At 44.2% G+C, this 24064-nt stretch overlaps 2 protein-coding genes across 2 annotated transcripts in view; both read left to right on the forward strand.

The window, feature by feature from the left end:
• The window catches only part of NSMCE2 (NSE2 (MMS21) homolog, SMC5-SMC6 complex SUMO ligase), a 126714-nt gene extending 119930 nt beyond the window's left edge, over positions 1-6784 (forward strand). Inside the window, exons 5-7 of the mRNA XM_059479723.1 lie at positions 2691-2776; positions 3109-3215; positions 6365-6784. Coding sequence (XP_059335706.1) covers positions 2691-2776; positions 3109-3215; positions 6365-6485 — 314 coding nt within the window. The 3' untranslated portion in view covers positions 6486-6784. The remainder of the gene's footprint in view (positions 1-2690; positions 2777-3108; positions 3216-6364) is intronic.
• A 9212-nt stretch (positions 6785-15996) lies between these two features.
• TRIB1 (tribbles pseudokinase 1) lies at positions 15997-21357 on the forward strand. Its single transcript, XM_059486626.1, has 3 exons — positions 15997-16423; positions 16805-17097; positions 19109-21357. The coding sequence occupies exons 1-3, from the start codon at positions 16118-16120 to the stop codon at positions 19575-19577; spliced, it is 1068 nt and encodes a 355-aa protein (XP_059342609.1). The 5' UTR covers positions 15997-16117; the 3' UTR covers positions 19578-21357.
• Positions 21358-24064: the final 2707 nt, after the last annotated feature.

Here is a 24064-nt window from a genome sequence, read left to right on the forward strand (position 1 = left end):
ATGTGTGTGTCTTGTGTAATATCTGCAAAATTTACTGTCACTGAAAAAAAGTGATTTTCCTTTCTTCTCCTGTAATGTAGAACATCAAGCAATAGCAACAAATCTGTGGGTGGTTTATCTGATTTATGGTAATTTGCTATTGACATGCTTGAGGTATTACTTGCATCATCCCAGTCTTGCATATTTGTTTTTAAAAATATTAGCTGCTTATGAAAAGGAAATATTTTAAATAATGATTCATTTGGGCTGTGATCACCTCTTGAAGCTAGGGCCCCACTCTGATAGGCTGTATACAAAATCTTTGCAAATAAAGTGCAACCTGAAGTGTTTAAGATTGCAGCAAGAGGACACTTTGAATCCAAGAAGATTAATATACCCCACCTACAAGGATTAGGTCTCAACTCATGAAATTTCAACCATTAAACATGAGGCATCTGAATCACCTCCAAAGCCAGTATGGGAAAATGTTACCCCAGCCTGGGATAATTTGCTCTTTCCAAAGCTGCCACCTGCCAATAACTCCAATATTGCTTAGCCTTGCTGTCTTAGTGGGATTTCACCCATTGCTTGGTATTTCAAAAGCTTTATTTAAAAAAACCCTTTTTCCCAAAGTTGTGCAAAAATTGTGCTTTTTTCAAATACTATGTGCTTATGATAGAATAAACCATCTACATGAGCAATTTAAGAATAATACATCAGAGAGTTTTTTTCTGAAAACAGATGACTAACACAAGTGCATTTCTGGTGTCCATACCATTGCAGCTTTGGTATTTACAGTTAAGTTGTCCCCACTTTTTCCTTCTGATTTGCAAGTGTTTGCCTTTGTTAGGTGGTCAGTATCTGAGGAAGGTATGTTTATATTCTTGGAGATTAAAGCCTTGAAATTATGATTGACATTGGACATTTGAGCTCCTTTTCCCCCTGTTGATTGCATGACACCTTAGTAGCAGACACAGAAATATCCTTGATGAATGCCTGAGTATCCTCATGATATTCACAGGAGTAGAATCATAAGATGGTTTGGGTTGGAAGGGACCTTAAAGGTCACCTTGTTCCAACCCCAATACCTGTGTTAGAGCACTGGGGTCACAGACACTCCTAAATGCTTGGAATATTGAAATGGAAAGAAAGGCAATCTCTATTAAGGAGGAAGGTCTGGAAATAGGCCTGGCATACCAGGAGGTGCTGTGGCGGAGCAAAGGCTGCAACATCAATGCCAGGAGTCCCCAGCCAGGGCTGTGCTGGCTCCCAGGGCAGTGAGCTCTGCCCAGGCTGGGTGTGAGAGGTTTGGTTGCTCCATGGGTGATGTCTGCTGGTATCACCCGGAAGGTGATGATATCACACAGGCATGCAGCACTGACCATAAGTTAGGAAACACTGGTCCTTAATAGATGTGGCAGACTGAATACCAGGGAGGCAGAGATTGGCTGATAGTGTGCAACAGCAGCACAGGGAACCCAGGCTGAGGTACTGCAGGAGGCAAATCATGAAGTAATTCTAAACTCTCTGTGTTCACTGGTGTTTCTCACTCCTCCCTTGGGGTGCAGCTCGTGCAGCTAGAAAGAAAAACGTTCTTCTTGTTTGGGACACCTTGAGGACTGCACCCCAGGGCCCTTCTCTGCCTCTGCAAAGGCATTGCAGAACTACCCCAAAGGAATGGAAAGCTATGGCAGGTGTTAAGTTTGCTGTTATTACCAGATAAGATTCAAAGATAAACAAATGCATTCAACTAAAAGCCTAGATTTGCAATAAGAGAGGAGAGCTAGAAGATAAAACAACATGTATGTAATTCATTAAGGCTATATGTAGCTCTCTCTCTCTCTAAATATATATATATAACTAACTTTTGCATGAACAAAAATTGTTCATAGTTGGTGTGCCCCTGGGTGCACAGAGTTGCTTATAGCTTGCTTTCTTCTTCTGGTAAAGGTGGAGACCTGCAGATCCTCCAGCTCTAGATGGATTTATTCTCATTTGTCTGCCCTTTATCCCCTGGCATTGGGCCACTGGGTGTTTTATGGGAATTGTCAGAAATTTCATTCTGCTCCTCCTCTTTAAGATTACTTCAATAACATTTCTGTTGACTGTGACACTTCTTGGCTTTTGTTTTTCACTAATTATAGTCTTATCAAAATACAACAGCATCACTTTATAAATGATGCATTATGGTACAGTACAAATTCCTTTTAAAGTGTGTACAGTATGTACAGGCTATACAGGAAGCCCATTTATGACACTCAAATACAAACTGATATTGAGGGTAGGACTGCCAGATCTGCTCCACCTCATCTTTTGTTAGGTTCTGGGACTCATCTGTGTGTAACTGGGTTTTGGGGAACTTGAATAGTGAATACCAAAGATTTTGCATATCTTCAGGCCAGCCTGCTCTCCTTCCCAGCCTTTCTTTCTGGCATTGCCTGTAAATAGCCACACACACACAGACACACACACATGCAAAGTGGTTACAATATAAAAATCCACATTTTCTTAAATACATTCTAGTACAGTATTTTTTGCAGTGTCTTGTCCGTGGAGTGGTGCTGAAACATGCTGTGGTATTTTAGATATCACTGTGAGATAGTGCTTGGCAAATGTTGGATTTTATTAGTTTATTTTAAGTATTGGCAATCTACATTAAATAAGAAACAATTTTTTTTCTCTTTTTCCCATTCTACTTTCTCATAAATCAGATCATAGTAATGACACCATTGAACAAATCGATGAAGATTTAGCTGTGACTCGGAGTCAGATGAACTTTATTTGTCCCATTACACAGGTATGTATCACTGCTACAGTAATTGACAGGGAAATAGTTATTTCATATTCTTCATTGATTTGATTATTACAAATCTGCAGTACCTATTAAACAACATTATATATAACAACAATATTATAAATTTTAAGCATTTTCAGAAAAGAGTAAAACTGCTTGGGAAGAAAACCCATGTAAGTGGGAATGTACTTTACCAAGCAGGATCTCGTCCTGTAGCTTGACTGGAATGCCATGTATGAGTGGCAATCACACTTCTGCTGTTTCACAGAAAATCTCAGAAGCAGCATTTTCATGGGCATTAGCAGTTCCTTTAAATCAATCCTTACTGACTGTAGGTGACAATGAAGAGGCCAGTGAGGAACAAGGTCTGTGGACATATTTATGAAGAAGATGCCATTCTAGAAATGATCCAGACTCAGAAGCAGAAAAAGAAAAAAGTCCGGTAAGCTAAAAAGAATGTGTGGAAAGGCATTTGCTCTGCTGTGTAAGTGGAATTTTACTCCACTTGTTCTAGGAAATGTATTTGGATTGGAAAGGCTTCAGGAAGTAAAACTTCAGCATCTGCCCAAATCACAGCCTCCTCATTAGTACTAGACACGTGAAGGTGCTTTTCTTTTTAATGAAAACTGTGTGTAAGGAAATATTCAGGAATTGTGTGGGGAAGTTACAGCTTCTTGTAGCTGCACAACAGAAGTAAAGTGATGACCAACAGAGAGAGACCTCAGTTTCCTATTATTTAGTTGCTGATATGTTCCCACTGCTTATGTAGCAAGCCTTAAAGTAAACGAAAAAAAATTCCTCCATCCACCTTCTTTTGCAGTTATATTCCAATTCAGCTCAGAAATATTAAAACCGCTGAATGTTAAAGTGAGAAATATTAAACCACAACATTTTAGACAGAATAGAATTTAAGAATGAGATCAGATAGTGCAGTGCAGTTCCTACCATGATGGAGTTAAATAATTCTTTCCTTATATCACCATTATAATCTGTCACTTTTCCACATGGAACATATTTTTTTGAATGAAAAGATGTAAGAGATTAATTTTTAAACCTCAAATTCTCCACAATAAATTTGAAAATTATAATGATTTTAAGGGAAAAAAAAGAGAAAAAAGTAGAAAAAGAAGAGGCTTGAACACGAATGCTTTTTGGAGCAAGTGAGAGGACATATCATGTCATCATTGATTCATTGATTTCACCTTTGTTTTTACACCATTTATGCTAGAGCCTCCTGCTTTGGGGCTGATGACTTCATGGAAACTTACTAGTTCTAGACTTCTTAATAAATGTGCAGTTTGCTTAGGAAGGTCTGTTGGGGACCAGCAACCTGATTTCCCTGAAGATAATGCCACAGGCAGCTTATTTCCTCCATCTGTTGCTCTGGCATTTGTGTGAGGCTCTACACAGTCCTCCATGAGGGTTACAAAGGTAGAGCTGGAGTTTTTATTCCATGCTCATTCCCTGTTACAGGAAAGCACTGCTATGAAACCAAGCATCAGTTGGAATGCCCAGCCACTATCTCAGGGTCAAGACAGCTTGAAGAACTAGATGGAAGCACCTTGCTTGTGTTACAAAATCTAGGGGTAAAGTCTGGAATGGGAATAACTGGGAATAACAACAAAACCAGCAACATGGATGGACAGAGACTTGGCTGGAAAAATGAACAGGAATTGGGTAATAGCTCTCAAGTTGGAGGAAACTGAGTGTTCTGGAGGATAGGGAGAGGCTAAAAAGCATGTGCTCAACAGCCCAATGACAAGAATACTTTCTCTGATACTGAATTTAGGATGTATCTAAATGTTTCTCTGTGTTGTTAAATCCATCAGAACAATGTCAATTTAGGAGGAATTGTTGTAGTGGATCAAAAGTTTCTGCTCTGCTGAAAAACAAATAGGCTCACATGACTGAATTTTATTTTACCTTTTAAGAAAGGGAAGACTAGAGAAACTCTGGAGTTAAAAAAATCATATCAGCTGTACAACACCCAGCTTTAAAAGCTCCCTTATCCTCAAACCAAAACTATTTGTGCAGTCTGAACACTGGCAGTTCTTAATACTGAGCTTTTAGTTGGCGGCCTTACCATTTTTACAGCAGTTATTCCAGTGCTAGAAAAGCACTCACAGAGCAATGCCACAGCTTCACTGTAATTAAATTAAGAAGGACTCCTTGGTTTTCTCTGCCCAGTCTGACCAACCTACGGTAATTTTAAACTTTCTCATGAAAATTCAGTTAAAACCCATCATCTACTGTGGTGGGAAGACAGGCCAGCTATTGCAGCAAGTTCCCTGTTCAGTGTTCCAGTGTGATGGCCTGGCTGCTGGGCTGTGCCCCTGCCAGGGATATTCCTGTGGGATCAGGTGTCCTGGCAGAGCAGGGCAGGATCCTCGCTAGCCTGGCTCTGCAGTTGGAGCTGCTGCTCACTCTGCAGACACACAGTGGCTGTTTCCTCACAAGCACTTCCCAGCTGGAATCCACAGGATGCCTTCGGTGCCCTTGGCAGTGCAGTGCCTGCCTGCCAGCCCTTCAGCTGACGTACACACAGCCCGTGCTGACAGACCTGTCACACACTCCTTGAGGCAACTCTTACGTCTCTTGCTTTGCTCACTATTTTCCACTGCCTGGAAGGACATACTAATACTTTATGCTTACAGGAAATGTGGAAAGCTTTCTGAGCCCTTGTTATTCATTAATCTGGCAAGCTCTTGCTGTATTAAGGTGATAAATGGGAAAACTGAGGCACAGAGCAATTAAATGACTGATCTATGACAAACACTGTAACCTGTGGACGAATCTGGAGTAAAAGTTATGAGTACTGAGTGTAAATACGTTCAGCACCTCAGACAAACGTTTCTCTTCAGAGAGGAAAAAATTCAGGAAAAGTGCTACTTCTTACTATAGATACCATCTGTGTGTGTTTGGGCTGCCACCAAAGGAAAATGACCTTTGGTCCCTGAATATCTTTTACCCTGCTGTCTTTATCTGGCTGTTTCAAGTAGTTGTAAGACATTTTGTATTTGATTATCATCTAGAGGCTGTTAATTTGGCCCCATTTCTCCTTTCTGAGCTTTCACAGCTCATAAAAAGTCAGGTTGATTTTTACACCAACTAGATAGTACACTGATTCACCAGTCAGTCATGGCAAGACTCACTCCCTTTTGGTTCCCTAGAAAATAATTTCCCTACTTATCTGCCAGTAAAGATTATACTGCTCCACTGCAGTTTAGTGAGGTAAGCAGTATCTACCTGCAGTTTTTAGAGGACTGCAGAGAGAGAAAGCAACACAGAAAGGTGTCCATGCAGTGCTGATATCATTGCTGATGAAGGCAGCTTGTGTGCTTGCAGCAAGAGAGTGATTACAGGTGAAAGTCTCCATCTCTCACTGTGCACCTTCTTTCCTTCCTTCAGCTGCTGATTCTCACCAGTTGGGATAGATTTATTTTTTCCCACATAGAGCTGGTGAAGAGGACAAGAGGTAACAAGGAACTGAGAGAAAGAATGACAAAAAAAAAATCTAGCAGATGTTATGCAAAAGCCCATATCTGTCAAATACAATTCTTCTTAATGGAGTCTCTCTTTTCTTTTTAACAGATGCCCTAAAATGGGCTGTAGCCATGTTGATGTAAAAGGATCAGATCTTGTACCAGATGAAATACTTAAAAGACTGATTGACAGTCAGAAAAAACAAAGCTGGTCAAGCCTGGACACGTGAGCTGGATATGCTACTGCCACAAAGAAAATTTGTTATTAAAGGTCCTGTGAGATAAGCTGCTGATTCTAAATAGGTTGTATAACTGATTGTTATGTGTTAAGTGTTTCATTTATAGGTAAATCATTGTTAAATGTTTCATTTGTAGCCAAAGTTAAAGGTCTCTGCTGTAACTGAAAGCATTTTTTGTAGTCAGGAATATAAGGAAGTCCAGTTAAACTTGTTTGGGTTTTTTCTACCTTCCTGAATTTCTAAAAGCTTGCATTTGGTAAATAAAGTATGTTTTGCAGCATTTAAACTTCCTTTTCAGTATGCTAGTTTCTTCAACATATTAGAGATGCAGATCCTGCCAGCGTTAATGAGTGCTTTGCTCTGTGTTGCAGATAGTTCTGTCACTGTCTCTCTAACTACTGGGCATGGTTGGAGTAGGACACTGTGACCAAGGATTTTCAGTGCTTGGGACCATGCCCATGTTGTAACACAAACCTTAGAGATGAATTTGCAGAAAGTGTTGCACACTTATACCTTGTTTGTGGCCACAGAGAACAACCACTCAGCTTTGAGGATTTGGCCTTGTTTTTTTATAATTTTGAACTCTCTGCCCTGACTTAGGCTTTTATTTTGATATTCAGAAGCATTTAATTCAGGCTTTTTTCATTTGGGAGTCCCAGAAGGCTTTACCTTAATGTTGTAGGCTAGAAGACTACAATTATTTACAGAAGTATTCCAATAACCAAATTTCAGATAGTACAAATGTATTGTAAACATATGCCTTGGATTGAAAAACAGTTAAATCTTTTTATATAATCTTCAGATATCTATGCTTTTGGGCACAGATCCAGAAAAGAACTTAAACTTTGTGACACTATTTATTGCCTAAATTGATCTGAACACATCAGGCAGGTAAGGCATATATATACATGAATTAGAAATAGCCATAGGTAAAAGAAGCTGCCTTGGCAGTCAGATGACAATTATCTCTTGGCATATGTAAGCAGAAAATACAGGTTTCTTTGTGCTTTGGGATCCTTAGTGGGCTAGATGGTGTTTTCCTATGTAATTTTTCTGAATTTACAATCTGACATTTAATGTAAAATGTAGCTGAGGTACCCATGTACTCAGGTTTCCACTCTGGGTTACTGTTTGCTAATAGCTCTCCTTTCATAGACCATTATTAACCCCAATTGCACTTAAGAGCACAAACCACTTCAAGCTGAAAATTGTTATTTTGTAATTGAAGAATATTAATCTGCAAGCTGATTTCATAGCTGAAAAAGAGAACTGAACCATTATTGCTTGCACTGGGCTTTTGTGTTCAAAACACTTCGTGGGAATTGGCTGGCTAATTTTCATTATGTGGTCTAACCCTGAGGTCCATCCTTCCCCAGCTCTGCAGTGAGCGTGGGTGCTTCTGCCATGGAAGCCCAGCTGAAACAGCTGAAAGGGACTGGGGGGTGGTGGAGCAGTATGTACCTGTTTGTATTTTTGTGTGTAAAATCTGGTCCCTTTTAAAATACCTCAGGGCTCAAGCCTGTAGTTTTTAAGGCGGGTCACCCCTTTTCAGTTAAATACCACAAGGGAGGATGTTAACAATAGCATTTTTCAAAAAAAAAACAGGGAGGGGGAGGGAATGTCCTTTTTGTTTCATCTTTAAGATTGTGGCTAAATTTATTCTTGAACCATTTCTAAGCAGAATATCAGAAACAGAAACTTGCATTGGTTAAATAACCTCTGCAGTTTCTGGCAGAAGTGCATTAAGATTGTCCTCTTGGATCTAATTCAATCCCTAGTGATAACCAGCCTCCCAAGTTTTCAGATGCAAAGACGTACATACATTTTCCATGGCCACAAGTGCTGCACCTCAAATTTAGTTTGTGTTGGTGTCTGAGTGTGCCTTCCAATAACACATGGAAATCTGGAAAATTATACCCAGATTCCTACCAACAAACTGGTGGCAGCAGGTTTGGTTTGCTCCCTGTGGCATTTGTACCAGTATAGCCTTGGATTGCTGCAGTTCCTGATATGGTTCATTGCCCTCATGTTCCAGTGAGTAATGCTGTGAGGGAGATTGCTGTCTTGGTTACACCTTGTTGTCCTACGTGAAAAAGAGACTTGACCCATCACAGTGCTGCACTCAGCCTCTGTTAGCCAATCCACAGGTAATAAGGTGGACTGCCTGCTTAAGATGATGCAGCTGGGAGACAAAAACCAAACAAATCTGAAGCAACACTTTAAATGAAAAGAACAAATAGTCAAACAGTCACTTATGGCCACTCCAAGAGGAAAGTTATTTTTGGATTTTCATATTCCTGCTTCAAACTACATCATCTTCCTTCTCTCCTTTGCTAGCCTGAGACAGGCAGTGTCAGTGAATCAGAGAAGCTGAACCGCAAGTGAAGTTCTGAAATCCTTCTTGGTTTCACCTGAAAGAGATGGCATCACTGGCCTGCCTAGCTTTAATAACAATCACATCTGAGGTGAATAGGCATGTGTATTTAAATAGAGGTAGGTTTCTTTCTTTTATCATCAGAGATGCCTCTTTTAAAATATGACCATGTTATCCAGGAAAAGACAGATACTTGTTCACTTGGGCCAGCGTTGCTGGTGAGAGTACTTGAGTCCCATTAGAATCAGTGATGCACCACACAGATTCAAGTGCTAGAATAAACTGCCTGTGTTTACTGAAATCAATGAAGTTTTCACCAAAATGTTTGGCATTTCTGAATTTAAACTATATCATAGCACCCAAGGAATCCTAGAGTGATGAATGGTATTTTTTTTTCTTTGAACTTGGAACTTGAGCCATCCTGCTGATTTTGTCATGGCCAGTTCTCTTCTGTTGGTTCTTACAAGTAATTTTCCTCCTTAAATTGACAGATTCCAGGGTTGGCCATCAGCATCCATTGCAGCTGGCTCTTCTCTTAACTAGGTAGATGGACAGAGTGACCGTGGCAGCTGGGGAAGGCTTCTGTGCCTGTCAGCTCACCTGGTGCAAGATACAAACCACTACTGATTCACTCGGGTGGCTGCACTTAATGGCAGCTTTTTCCTCTTTCATTTGCAGAGTTCAGGGTTTGTTGTGCAGTTGTGATCTCTCTGTTCCCACATGTCCCACATTTCCCCTAAACTCTACTCTGGGAAGAAGTAGCTTGAAAGAGTTAAAGAATAAAAATAAGTGCCTGTGATGAATAAGCTGTATGATCTGTATGATTCACATAGTGGAAACTCAACAGCAGTTAAACCTTCAAATCTTAATCTGCTTTGGCTATAAGATATCATATGTAAACAGGCATATGTTAACAGTTCACAGGGTAATTTGTGTCTCATTGTCTGACGTCAGCAATTTTGCAATGATATTTTTTAAAAGAAATTCAGAGGTCAGGTGTTTGTTTTTTATTTTCTTTTTCCCATAAGATGTGCTTACAAATGCAGCAAATCTCAGGGTAGCTGAGAAGGATCTGTCATTGAAAACTGGTGAGAATCTGTCTCTGCTAGAGAAGTTCCACGTAGTATTTTGAAGGTTTAAAGAAGTGTCTAGGCAAATAGTGAATTAAAGGCAAGAGAGATCCACGTACAACAGCTTTCAGTGGTACCCTGAGGCACAAGCCATTAACACTTGCTCACTTAAGCTTGCTCTCTCACTTGAACAGATTCTTCCTGTGAATTCTCCATTTTACAACTAGAGAGTCTGAAGTTTTCAAATCAGTGAAGCCATGACGAATAAAGATAAAAACTAATCAGGCAGGCATCTCATGGAAGATTTAGCACACTTGTGCTTAAAGGAGTGCACATACCTCTGAATCAAGGACATATTCATCATTACTGCTCTGGAGCTGTGATCTTATTCATTCTAGAAGAATCAAAAAGACTAAGTCAGTGCTCCCTTGAGAAATACCCGGAGCAAAAGCAGGGGCTGCAGGAAGTGATACTGATGACTCAACAGCCAAGGCCAACACACTGCCTTATTTTAGACAATGTCCTCTTGGATACTCATGTTTCCTCATGAGTGGCTGATGACAAAGGTCTTACCTACCTGTGGTCACAAGTACCTCATGACATTTTTCTCAAGAATAGCTCCAGTACTGTGGCCAGAACTAGCTTAGAATTCGCTGTGCTACTTTATTAAGTTTCACTGCCATTTCAAGTGAATCTTAATCCTCACCTTCCCTAAAAATCTTCATGTATGGATCCTGCTGTGTCTGTTAACTAAACATTTGCCTAATGGATAGTGCTTTATTATACAGTGAAGAAGATGCACTTAGAAAAAGACTTCCTGGAATGGAAAATGTAAGAATATCCCAAGGACAGGTCTTCCTTTCTGTTACTACAGCCAAAGCCTTAAGCTGATGGCTCCTCACTACAGGTACTGATGGCAAATTCCAAGTCTTCCATAAATAATAATTTATTTGCTGGTCATAAAGTACTTACTGTTAATATATAATATTTCAAACACCTGACGTGGTCACAGAATGCTCAGAGGAGAATCCTGTGTGTAGGTGCCAGCAGATTCTAGGCTCCCAGCCAGTTACTATAAAGAGCAAAAACATTGGATTGATTGTTAAGCAAGTAAAATTCTGAAATGGGTGTACATCATCCAGTAGATACCCATGTATGTGCTTAGCCTCTTGATGCATGAATAATCACAGTAACTTGACAGGACTGCAGCAGTGTGCAGAAAACACTGTGTGTTTCATCATTTCCAAGCACTGCAGAAAAGGCTGTGGTGGGCTGAGAAGAGAGCCTGCCTCTCTTGCTTGTTCTGATGTTAGTCCAGACCCAAAGACAGAGCCTGAAAGCACGCACATGAATTGAATTGCATGGGAAGCTTACCAAAGGAAGTGTTTGCTTGTAAACTCAGTATGAATAGGATCTTCTCTGACCGCAAGGGAAATGGAGACACTCATTCACTGTCCCCTTGTGCAATCCACTTCTGAAGTAAAAACAGGATTTGAGGTCTAAAACCTGAACCTTCACACGTCTTCCAGGCAACAGAAGAAGCCTTCATGCTCTCCAGTTAGCAAAGGAACAAAGTCAGGAGGTGCTGCTCATAAGACTCCTTGGATTTGTTAACAACAGGTTTATCAAAAGGGAATCATTGAGACTTCTGAGCTACAGCAGCCCTGAGAGCAGCTTTTGTGTGGGCTTGAGGGGAGACATCTGAGCACCATTACACTGCACTGCTTTTGATGTCACTACGTGCTCGTCATGTGTTTTATATCTCAGCGGTGAATCTGCCGCCAAGTTCCACAGTGTCTGAGGATGGCTGTGGGTTATCACAGATGCTGCTCTGCTATAAAAAACATCACTTTTAGTTCTTTATCACCTGGCCATACGACTACTCTTTGAGCCCCATCTGTGCAGGGTAATTCTGTACACCATTAGATTATAGATGACATGCTGGTTTTAGATTGTTGGCTTTCAATCTGGCAGTAGTTTAATTTTCATTACATGGCTTGAAATAACTTTAAAAATAAAGATACTGATTTTTCATCGTTTACCAAGAGTTTAATATTAGCCAAAATATTTGTGTTCCTTGCCTTTCTCATCCAGTAAAGACCTTTTCATTTTTTTCTGTGGCAAGCAGCCAGTTTATTTATAAGTGCCCTAATCTAATAGAGATTTATTCAGTGTGTCCCATGAGACATACTGTCAAAGTTACCAGACCTGTCCCAAGCACTTGGGAAGTGGGGAGATGGTTACACAATACTCATTGCCTCTGGCTGCTCTAGTTATAGAGATAAAGGGTCAGAGAACTGGAGCAACAGTGATAATTTTGTGAGCATCTAAGGAAAATTGCTGCTCAGGTGAGTGTAAGCACTGGCTGAGGGCAAGGCAGGTAGATGCTTGAAAACCATGTAACAAAAATTCCCTTAAATAAAATAAGAGAAATGGGAGGATCAATGCCTGAGCACCAGGAATTCTGGATTCTTCAGTCTTTATCTCACAGATGCACTAAGCTGCTTGTCTGTTTCAAAAAAGAGAAAAAATATATGAAGAGCAATATTCACCTTGCCAGATTCCTGGCAAATCTGTGCTATGTAAGACCTTTCCCTCTGCTAGGACGTGCCCATTCTGTGATACACATCCCACAGGCTCTTTTTTCTGCTGCAGTCCCAGATCCTTGCCTAGCAGCTGGGACTCCAGAAGTGAGGACGCAGCCAGCAGTCCTGCTTGCTTTGACTGGCCTTTTCCAAGGCAGGATCTACTTTTTATAACGATTCTGCAATGTCCTTTGACTGAGAGCTCCTCAGACTTTGCTAGTGTTGGGAAGGTGTCTGTTGCACACTGTTATCCTTTGTCAGGCATGAAGTCTACTGAACTCTACTTCCAAAGGTCATCCCTGCCCACCTCACAGGTACCAAGTACCTTTGGAACATCTGAGTGCTGGTTCCTTGTATTCTGCTGGCTCACAGCAGTTTATTTTTTCTGGCACTTGGATAGCAGGACTCATCCACAGAGTCAATGTTTTATCCCAGCATTAGGTCTGTAATTGTGCACTGATCTGTGCTCCACAATGATTTTCAGTGCTGTCCACTGGAGATGTGTAACATTGCCCTGGTTCATTTTGAAGGGCTGTAAAGCCATTCAGGCTCAAATTCACCACAGGCACAACTGGGAATTACCATGACAGAATTCATCACACATGCTAAGCAGGTAGAGCCCGAAAGGTCTTTTTTGGGGAAGGGGGAGATGCAATGATGAAAGTTTATGCAGGGAATAGAAGGAAGACCTGAAAAGATAGCTTTTGATTTCAGGAGGAGACTAGTGCAGGAGATAAGCCTACATGCTTAAAAGCCAGTGTTGTTGATGGCAACAAACACAAGGCTGCTGTGTCAAGTGTGGTAGCTCCATTTTCTGCAAAAATCTTAGAATACTGAAATATTGCAACACTTTTTCACAAATCTCTTCCTGGAATTCCTCCTGTTCTCAGCACTGGTTCCTAACCACACCAGGGCTGCATGCAAGCACTGGCAGAGGTGGGCAAGAGGACAAGTTTCAGCCCTTTGAGAAAGAGCAAAAGAACATGCCATGTAGGTCATCACACAACATCCTTGGCATCCCTTTTATTTTTTTTTTATTCTTAATTTTTGCATTTTGGGGATTAGCCAAAATTAGAAAAACCAGAAAAGCCAAAGTGGGAATCCCTTCTCTGCTCTGCATCTTGAAATGAATTTGGTGGGGATGGAGGGAAGTCTGGATGTGGATCTTTTCCTATATTCTGTACCCAAAACATAATACTAACTTGAGTAATAATTGCTACTGTATGTTCAGCCATGGCATTAAGGCTTTGAGTACTGAAAGCATGCCAGGCATTTTAAAGAAGCACCAGAGGTTTCCTTCTGTCAAGAACTTCACTCATTTTTCAAAGACCTGGGAGATTTAAGCTTTGGTTTGTCTCAGTCAACTGTAGTTCAGCATATACAGTCAGCTAGAAGAGGGCACCCACCAGTGCTTGTGGGATGAATGCCCCAGGGGTTATCTTTTCCTGGCCTTTGGGAACTGCTCACCCAGTTTTAGGGCTCCAGTTAGCAGGGACGGACATACAGAGCATGAAATTGCTGGAATCCCTGTGAGGAAAGGCTGCCCAGGCACCAGGAGAATGTGGCAGGACTGTGAGGTACAATGCTGTGTGTACTCTGCTCTCCTCACATGCCAGGTGGGTTTGGGGGAGCCAGGATGACAAGAGGTGCTTTTTTCCCTTCCTCGGGACCAGTGGGTGCCATCTCCCATTTGGCTGCCAATAGCTCGAGCCAAGCCCTGTGCTCAGGTGCCACTGTGTCCCCATGGTGTGCACCTAAGGTTTTAGATGGATGGGAGGCTGGGCAGGTGAAGGACACAACTTCCAACAATGTATGCAGCAGATCCTTGGTACAGCCTCTCCTCAGCAGGGACAGTGATCTGACACAGCAGCTGAGAGAGAGGGATCTTTGGGAGGGTGGGAACACTTGACACCTTCATTCCTGCTCACTCTGCATCTCAGTTCTGAGAGAGCTACAGGGGACACCGGCACACACCACTAATGCCCGTGAGAACCTTTATGCTGGTCCATTGCTGTTTTGTGCGCACCCGTTTGTTTTTGTCTGCACCCCTTCCCTGTCCCCAGAGGTTCTGATACCTTCCCCCCCACCCTGCACCTTCTGCTGTCTCAGATGGAGGAAGCGGCCTACACATGTGGCATCCTACCAGCTAAATTCACCCAGCAGCAGCATTCCAATCATTAAACTTCCCGGAAGGGAAAAGTAAAACAAAAGGTCTGATAGATACTTGCATGTGTTTTACCTATAAAGAGGAACCAAATAAAATAGCATGCTTTGAGAGTTGTGGTGAATCACTCAGAAACAATCTGCAGGCATTAACGGAATTTTATTTCTGGGGAAAAAAAAAAAGAAAGAAAGAAATGCAGGCCCTGGGATATCCCTTTATGGCATATGAGTTTTATGTTTAAATGCATTAATGGGACTGCTATGCTATGAGTCATCCCGCACAAGAGTTTCATGTGTTTCTTAAAATACACTAGAAGTAGCTGAAGGCATGCATGGGTTTGCTGTGCAGTTATCTATCAGGAATCTGAGCAAATACCTGCACACGTGGCATCACAGGCTTCAGAGCTGGGTGACCCATCCTCAGCCCTCTCTGCCTCTTGCACAGACCCAGGATGGGGAAACCAAAACAGAGGAGGAGTTGATCCTACTGAATAACAAAACGCAGGGTCCCCGTGTTAATATTAGGGAAGCTTCAGCGCTAAATTACAGAAAATTTGCATATATAAAAACAGAAAACAGGAGAGTTTCCTTCTGAAGCATTCTTGTCAAAACTACAGCTGGTTTTTTGGTTTTTTGGTTTTTTTTCCCAGGGATGATTTGTTGTCTGGTTTTGTCCCTTTTTTTTTTTTTTTTTTTTTTTTTCCTTCTCCATTTACTCCCAGTCCGGGCTGTAAGTCTATTTACTACTCCTTTAAAGCCATGCTGTTGAGCTGTGTGTAGCTCCTCTCAGTCTGCTCCTCGCAGGTCACTGCAGCTGCTGGCGGCTGCCTGGCTCTCTGAGCTATTCCTTTTTCGGACAGCAGATATAGTTTTAACATGGGAAACACCCAGTGCCAAGTATTTCTGATGGTGCACGTTACGTCTACGCTTATGAGTAAACGCTTATGCTCACACAACAGCGCTGTGATGCAAACCTTGGGGTGAGGGATGGTTATTTAGTGATTAGTGAAAAGTAAGGACTGTGGCTGGGAACCTGCAGTTGTATGGACAAGAAGATCCTGGAAAGGAAGGTGGCCTCGCTTTCTCGACATAATTATTTAGGGTCGAAGGGGGGGGGTCCCCGCCGCCCCCTTCAAGTCCCGCGGCGGCTCCGCGGCCGCCCCGCCCGGCGGGCCCGGGGCGCGGAGAGCAGCGGGCGGAGCGGAGCGGGCGTGTCCCAGCCTCCCTCCTCCCATTTCCCTGTGCGTCAGGGCCGGGAGGAGGAGGAGAATCACCTTTTTTTTTTTTAATTTTTTTTAAAAGCCTCCAACTAGTTTAGCGCGGACTCGGCAGCAGATGGTGGACACGGCCCGAGGTTTCGGCGGGGAGAGCGAAGGGATGCGCCCAGCGCGTAGCGCCCGCCTGTAGCTCCGCGCCCGCTCCGCTCCCCCCATGAGCCGCCCCGCGTCCCTGCTGCCGGCCGCCCGCTGCCGCAGCGCCCCGGCCAAGCGCCTGCAGCCCCTGCACGACGGCCCCGCCGAGGAAGCGCCGGCCGCCAAGTGCCCTCGGCTCGCCGAATGCGGCCCCCCGGACTGCCTGAGCGCTCCCGGCTCGCCGTGTGCCCCCGCTTCTCCCGCCGGCGGCGGCGGCGCGGCGGGTCCCAGCCTGATCGCCTCGTACCTGCTGCTGCCGCTGGCCGAGCGGGAGCAGGTGTCCCGGGCGCTGAGCGTCAGCTCGGGCCGGGAGCTGCGCTGCAAGGTGAGCGGGAGCCGCGCGGGTGGGGAGCGGGTCCTGCCGGCCCGGGGACAGCCCTGCCGAACATCCTTCCTCCCGCTGCTCCACGGCCGGGAACGCCCGGCCAGCCCCCGGCGGCGTTTGCACGCCTGCCAGTGAGCCGGGACTCCGGCTTACCTCGGAGCGCCTTCCCCCCAGAGGCTGTGGGAATGGTGGTTTGTTTTAGTTTCCCCCCAGCCTTTCAATGTAAAACGAACAGGAAGGGTCTCGGTAGCCGCTCCTGCCGGTCTTGCCGAGCCCTGGCTCCCCTCCAGCTCTCTCGTCATTGTTTGGGGAGAGTTGCTACGCGAGCTGCAGCTTTCAACGCCCTTGAGAATGAATTTGGGTTTAATTTCCTCTATACAGGTGTTCCCCCTCAAACACTACCAGGACAAGATCCGACCTTACATTCAGCTGCCGTCGCACAGAAACATCACCGGGGTTGTGGAAGTCATTCTCGGGGACACCAAGGCCTATGTGTTCTTTGAAAAGGACTTTGGGGACATGCACTCCTACGTGAGGAGCTGCAAGAGGCTGAGGGAAGAGGAGGCTGCCCGGCTGTTCAAGCAGATTGTCTCCGCTGTAGCTCACTGCCACCAGTCAGCCATCGTACTTGGTGACCTCAAGCTCAGGAAATTTGTTTTCTCTAATGAAGAAAGGTAAGTGGCTGTCAGCAGCCAGCCCTGGGTGAGTGGGGAGGGAGGAATGCCACATCCAGAGACACAAAAAGCGTCCCAGGGAGTGGAAGCAGCCCCGTCAGCGGGGCATCACCTGCGAGCAATCCGAGTAGGTCCTCATCACGTGTGTGTAGTAGGTCACGGATCTAACCGGGGCGCGCTCCCTCTTAGATCTTGACTGATGAAAGGGAGGAAGCTCGCCGGGAGCTTCCTCTCATTCAGCAGAAGTTCACTGAAACCCGCTGGCAGACAAAGGGATGATAGTTCAGATGCTCGTTAGCGCCAGAAGATGTCATGTGTGCCGCTCATTCAGTGTGAAATGAATAAAAGGGAGAGGGGGGAGACTGAGGTGTTGTACCGGCGGGAGGAAGCAGCCCAGCTGGGGGAGCAGGAGATGTGAGGAGCTGGACCTCTGGTCCCTCCTCGGGAGAGCTGCCTTGTGACCCACGCTGGAGCCCCAGAACTTGGGTAGGGTCTCCTTGCTGAACCACTCTGCTGATGAGAGTGATGCTGCTGAACCTTTCGAGGCTTTTATCCCCTCTCCACTGCCGTGCTTCCCATGCCCCCCATGCTGGTGGATCGTGGGCACACACAGGAGGGAAGGTGGGACATGGTTAAATAATGCTTTGGGAGTCCTGCATCAAAGAAAATCACTTTAGTAAAACTTAGCCTAAAGCCGAGGCTCATAGAGGAGATCATAGAATCTAGTTGTTAAATTTAGATTAGGGAAATAATTCAGTATTCCCCTGGAGTGTTTGCTGCTCTTGCAGTGCTTCACCACACATGGCAGAGTCAGAAAAACAGCAAAACTGACTCTGGACTAGCTGCTTATCCCAAGGAATGTTAAAAAACCAAGTAAAAGCTGTAATGGAGTTGTGCTTAATATCATAAAAATGTACGGTGATACTACTGATGCGAAAGAAAAGGGATTTTGTTATGTTAAACTGGGCTAATGATTCTTCAGGATATCTTTTACAAATGTGATAAGAAAATTAACCAGCACGGCCCCTCTGAAACAGCCATATGTTGACACGTAAAGAAAGCTATTCCTTTGAAGGAAACTATTGCAGCTTTTCCCTCCCATAAGAAGATGAAACATTTGTTGAAATGTTACGTTGCTTACAGTCTCGCTCATTTGGAAATAACGTGTTGCACAGGCGATGTCATGTGCATCACATTTGGCAAGAAGAGGGTTAAGCAATGGCAGGCGACGCGGGCTCTGCACAGGTGCAGTTTCAGGGCTCCCGCAGCCAATCCCGGGCCCACGGTTCTCGTTGAGTCATATTTTCCGTTTGCAGAACCAATGGGTATTTGCCGAGGTCAGGCTGAGGACAGGCTGAAGCCAACATATCTACACCCCAGCAGGCTGCCAGGCAGTGCAGAGCCCTTCCAGGGCTGCCTGGTGGCTTCCCTGCCGATGGGGAGCTCCCCTTACCCTCCAAAATAGGAGGTTGGGGTGGACCCATCTCCACCTGGAGATGGTGAGTGTGGTGATACGCTCCAAAAATAAAAAAAATAAATTACAAACTAAAATGAAAAAAAAAAAAAAAGCTTAGGGAAGGCAATGATCCTCATGAGTGCAGAGGGGAGCTGGGCTTTGTGGTTTGTGGAATCGCACAGCTGGATGCTGTTTGCTCAAAGCCTGAACGGCACACAGTGGCTGCAAAGTGCCATGTCACCAATTAACCCCCTGCAGTGGCACCGCAACCTGTGTGGGCAGCAGAGACTCAGTGTTCCTCAAGAGTCCTCTGTGCTGTTAAAATCTCCAGTTAATAAAGAAACATGAGTGTCACTGAATGCTGGCCCGATGCACACAGCATCACTTCCATTACACGTTCCTGGGCGTCTGGGCAACTTCTCTGCTGCAAGTTGAGGTGTTTCCTTTCCCAGTGCCAATGGGAGAGAGAATGGGGCCATGGCAGGGTCTTGCTGTGCTTGCTCACGACTGCTGTTGCTATTTCTCACCTGTGGCTTCCTCTCCTGCCCTCCCTAGGACTCAGCTGCGTCTGGAGAGCCTGGAAGACACACACATCATCAAGGGTGAAGACGATGCTCTCTCAGACAAGCACGGCTGCCCGGCGTATGTCAGCCCTGAGATCCTAAACACGACGGGGACTTACTCTGGAAAATCGGCCGATGTGTGGAGTTTGGGAGTGATGCTTTATACCCTGCTGGTGGGACGCTATCCCTTCCATGACTCGGACCCTAGCACTCTGTTTTCCAAAATCCGGCGTGGACAGTTCTGTATTCCTGACCACGTCTCCCCCAAAGCCCGCTGCCTCATCCGCAGCCTCCTGCGGCGGGAGCCTTCCGAAAGACTCACTGCTCCAGAGATCTTGCTTCACCCTTGGTTTGAGGCAGTCTTGGAGCCTGGATATACAGACCAGGAGACAGGAGCTTCAGATCAGATTGTCCCAGAATATCATGGAGACAGTGATGATATCAGTTCCTTCTTCTGCTAACCCCGAAATCTCAAAAACCTCGTCGGTTCTTACCTCCGGCATCTTTGTAGGGTTTCATTTTCCCACTTCTGCAAACTCAACTGCATCTTAAAGTGCCAGTATGGTCAGAAAAGTGACCTTGTCTAAATGAATGCCACCCTGGAGGTCTCCGCTCCCTAAGTGTACTCAGAGTTCCATCCTCTTGCTCTGCTGGTCGGTCCCACCAGCCCCGGAGGACTTGTGCAGCCTTGTGAGAACTGTCTGGCTCTTCTGCCTCCCGCATCCTCCTCCGCTGTAACTGGTCACATCTTGGCTGCAGAGTCTTACGTCTGGCAAGGTGTGGGATGGAAAGGCAGCTCCTTCTGCTTTCCTGCAGCGGCTGCAGAGGTGTGGAGCCCTGGCCACGATGTGTAGGGGCAGAGGGGCACATGGCTCACCTCTGCCTGAACAAATCTGACAGAAATGGTGAAAAGGGGAATCGCCTTGGCGTGCCCCAGCAGCCAGCTCACCAAGCAGCTCTCTGACTGTAAGCACACGTTAATGAGGGAATGAGGTCTTCACCCACCACGGCCAGCTCTCTGCTTGTGCTGCTCCTCCAGCTGATCCTGCTTTCAGAGGCATGAAGCTCCTAGATCCACCCGTAAGAGAAATCACTGCTGTGGCTCTTTCTGAAGCAGAAACCAGTGGATCTCCCAGCTGGATCCCTTCTGATTCCATTCGCTGTCCAGGAAAGCGTTTTAAATAGACTTAAGCCTTGTGTTACCACGGTGTAGCCTATATAACTTAATGCCCTCAGCGAGCTTGTCAAGTAGCAGGTCTCGTTACCTCCGAGTGCCAAAACGTATCCGTTTACCAAACCGTAACACTATCGGCTGGGGCACCTTCCCCTGGAAAGGATGAGGGGTGTCTTGTACAGTACCTGTAAACATTGCCATGTTTTTCAACCGGCTTAACTCTTAAAAATAACACATCACCTCCTCTTTCCCCCTCCACCCCCACAAAAAGTTAGTCTTAAGAGTAAAATCTCCGTACACCCTTAGTTGATTATTCAGGTATGCTGTTTGCCTCCAGCTTCCCCCGCCTTTTTTTTTTAATTTTTAAAATTTTGTTTTGTTTTTATTTTGCATGATTATTCATAGTCTTTCCAATATGTGTGAATAATGAATATATCTGAATCATTAGCTTCCTGGGTTGGGGGTAAGTAAACCTTAGTCCTGCCTAAGATTTCTGCTTAGTTTCACATGTGTCCAGTGGTTTATGCAGAGATGTCCATTCACCTTAGGCAAGAGTGTGGCTTCTAAAATGGCCGTGAGGTGGGTGATGCGCGTTCCCAACACCACCCAGTTCGAGTGAAGTCATTTTAAGGGTTAACCCTGGCAAGCTGCAGTCCCACCACGCGTTGCAAGAATACCATGTATACCTCATGGACTGTGTACTTTGTACATACCTTACTGTTTGGGGTTTTGTTTTCTTGTTTTGTTGTACTTTGTCTTAATAAGAGGTGTCGAAGAGCAGTTCAATGTGAATTATTGTTGGCAATACTAACTTGACAGAATCATGAGCATTAAGAGCAGAGCACTCCAGCTCTCCGTTGCACTAAACCTCTCATGATTGCTTGACATTTGTATCTGTGATACAGTTTAACCCTTCTATGAAAAACAGTACATTTGTATATATTGGTAGAAAATTCTGCCAGAAAAGCTAAAAACACTATGTCCAATTTGTACATATGTATATGTCTGTGGAAACCTGGATGATAAAGTCTGACTTGTAGAAAGTTTTAATAAACTTGGTTTCATAATGTTTGTCCCCAATTCTTGTGGTGTCTCAAGAGGAATGCAGCTCAGTGTGTCTGGTTTAATCTGAAAAAATGGGGTTTGGCCTAAGAGACTATCAGCTCCTCTATGGTCTGTATATGCATTCCATCATGCCTTAGCCTGAACTCCCTCAACTCAGCCTGGGATTGAATCCCCAGGGAGAGTGGGGACAGGGGCTTTTGTGAGGTGGAAAGGGCTTGGGATGTCCCCCGGGTTATGTGAAATGGATTATCCTACTCCTCTGATAAACAAGGGAGAGAGGAGTTAGAGCTCTGCCTCTGAATTTTAGAAACCCTCTTGCCTTTCAGCCCATGCATTTGTTTCCCTCTGTGCCCTGTGAGCAGAAGATGCTGTGGCACAGCAGGGCTGTCATCCTGCACCTGTGTGCCTGGCAATGTGATGCTTCAGCCAGTGGAAAATCCGATCTCAGATGTCTAAAATTGAGCAGCCAGAAGGAGAGGCAGTAACCAAGAGCACTGGTGTTACAGGGAGCTACAGCTCGTGGGCAGAGGCTTGACCCTGCTGCTGGGAGGCAGCACGGTGCTCTCATTAAAACCAAGGGAAGGATTATTAGAGCTGCTTTTCTTTGTGGTGAGAAGAGAGGAGTATAAATAGCTGCAGTATCAAGGTTAGAGAATGTGCTTTCCTGAAAGAGATCAAGCCACCCTTGCAATCCACCCGGAGTGGTGAGATCATCGCTCACAAGTGGAAAGGAGGAGGAAGAGAGTCTTGATTTTTATTTATACTTTGCCTCATGTTTAACTTTGTCCTTTTGCTTGAAATCTGTTTAGTGGAGCAACTGCTTCTAGGCAGCTCCTTGAGCAGGAGCAACTTTAAAAACAGCTTTTACTTTTAGAAGAGAAGTGAAAAGTGAAAAGGAGGGAAAAGGGACCTGGTCAGTGATAAAGCAAAGTGCGCTGACTCTCATGAGTTACCTTGACTCCCACTCTGTGAAGCCAGTGATCTGTGCAGTAAGCATATTTTCTTAGCACTTGCTGAGTGAATGTTAGACACCAAAATATCTCAAGTTACTTTACTGATGTCATTCTTGCAAGACTTGTAAAAATATGCACACTGCATAGCCTGGCTGATTAAATTACCCCCTGCCCTACCATGCTTTCAGGCTTGGACAGGAGCCCTGATGCATCCTTTCAAAACAGCTGCAGGGGGTTTGTATTAAAGTGAAACCTCAAAAACTTTCAAAAAAACTTTTTTCTCCCCCTTGCAGTTAAGTCACCCTCAGCAGGTGAACGTGTAGGTCATCCCGTGACTTTGTTTCACATGAGCTGTGCTGCAGAGCAATTAAAATAAACGCCAAATTGTAGTAACATCTGCAAACAGCCTCTGTATTGCTTTAGGGATTATAATGCAACATCCGTTTGTACAGCAGAATAAATTGCTATTGCTTTGTTACCCCATCGTTTGTATTATTGTATACAAAGTTTCAGAACGTGTTGAAAGAACCAGCATATTAAGTGATTAAACTTTTGATGGTGGGTGTGAGAACTTTGATTTATGCTATGCACACATTTCTTTTTGAGAGAGTCATAGTTTGTCTATTTTTAAATGGTCCTTTTGGCTGAGGACCACATGAATCTCTTAGGTATTTTGCAGACCTGGTCACCATTTTCACCTTGAAATTGCCCTCTCTGAAAAGTGCTGTGAGACTTCAGTCCTCTGTTGTTGCTAAAAACACAGGAAAAGTTGAGGTTTTTCACAACATCCTGGTCTCCATCCTAAGCTGGCATTGAACCACCTCCCAATCAGGATGGATCTTACATCCTAAGTATGTGTTTTTATCAACTCTCGGTACTTCAGCTGCATTTTAGGCACCAGTTCAATAATTTTCTTTTGAAGTAGCACAGCAGAATTTGTAAACCAGCTTCCTCTGAAAGTGCCAGGTAAAACAGCCAGCTCAGCAAGCTCAGGTTTAAGGTCAACATCTCTGCCAAGGAAGTGATACTGCTGAGGTTATTTGCAGTCAAAAAGGACTGGTAAAGGTTCAGCTCTACCTATACTAAACAGTGCCCTGGTTTTAGTAGAATACCTTCAAGTTAGGCCAAGGCACTTCTGCAACAATGTAGTATTTATGAAAGCAAAGGGGTGAAAGAACAGGGTTATTTTGTAGATGTACAAGAGGAAAATTCATTGCCCTTGGCTGGATCACAGCGCCAGTGCAATACTCTCCTCTAGCTCTCCTTTAGTGCACTGAGGGCAGGCCTGACAGATAACTTGAGAAACACTTATTATTCCAGCAGTGCTGAGTGCACTCTGTCAAGCAATTCTCAACAGATTATCTCTTTATAGAAAACCAAGATTTTTTCCCTACTTTTCTCATGCTGTTGCATTCTGTCAGGGGGAAAAGCCTAACATTCAGCCTTATGGCAGTGCACAGATTTAGCAGCACAAATACTTCTTATAAAGATGTTTTTCTAGTGAGCATTGAGAAGAATAACTTGACATATAACCACGGTCTGAATTAATCCCTTGCAAAAAATGGCTTTGTTAAATGCAAAGTCACAGAAGTATTGTTGATAAAAGTACCGTGAAATTTGCAACAGTTCTTGCCATGATTCCTCCATAACTTGCAAAATCCTTTTCTCTAAGTGAAATCCAGTGTTCAGATTTCAGACAGGATCAACTTTTGTTGCAGCAAAATGAGAAATCCTTCAGGATATGAGTTCACAGCAT

The sequence above is a fragment of the Ammospiza nelsoni genome, chromosome 1 (genome assembly GCF_027579445.1).
Source record: "Ammospiza nelsoni isolate bAmmNel1 chromosome 1, bAmmNel1.pri, whole genome shotgun sequence".
NCBI lineage: Eukaryota > Metazoa > Chordata > Aves > Passeriformes > Passerellidae > Ammospiza > Ammospiza nelsoni.

Excerpts from the sequence above, each read along its gene's own strand:
- TRIB1 (XM_059486626.1), top strand. The coding sequence starts at position 16,118 with ATGAGCCGCCCCGCGTCCCTGCTGCCGGCCGCCCGCTGCCGCAGCGCC. Across the intron at positions 16,424-16,804 it reads GCCGGGAGCTGCGCTGCAAG|GTGTTCCCCCTCAAACACTA; the intron begins GTGAGCGGGAGC and ends TCCTCTATACAG. Across the intron at positions 17,098-19,108 it reads GTTTTCTCTAATGAAGAAAG|GACTCAGCTGCGTCTGGAGA; the intron begins GTAAGTGGCTGT and ends TGCCCTCCCTAG.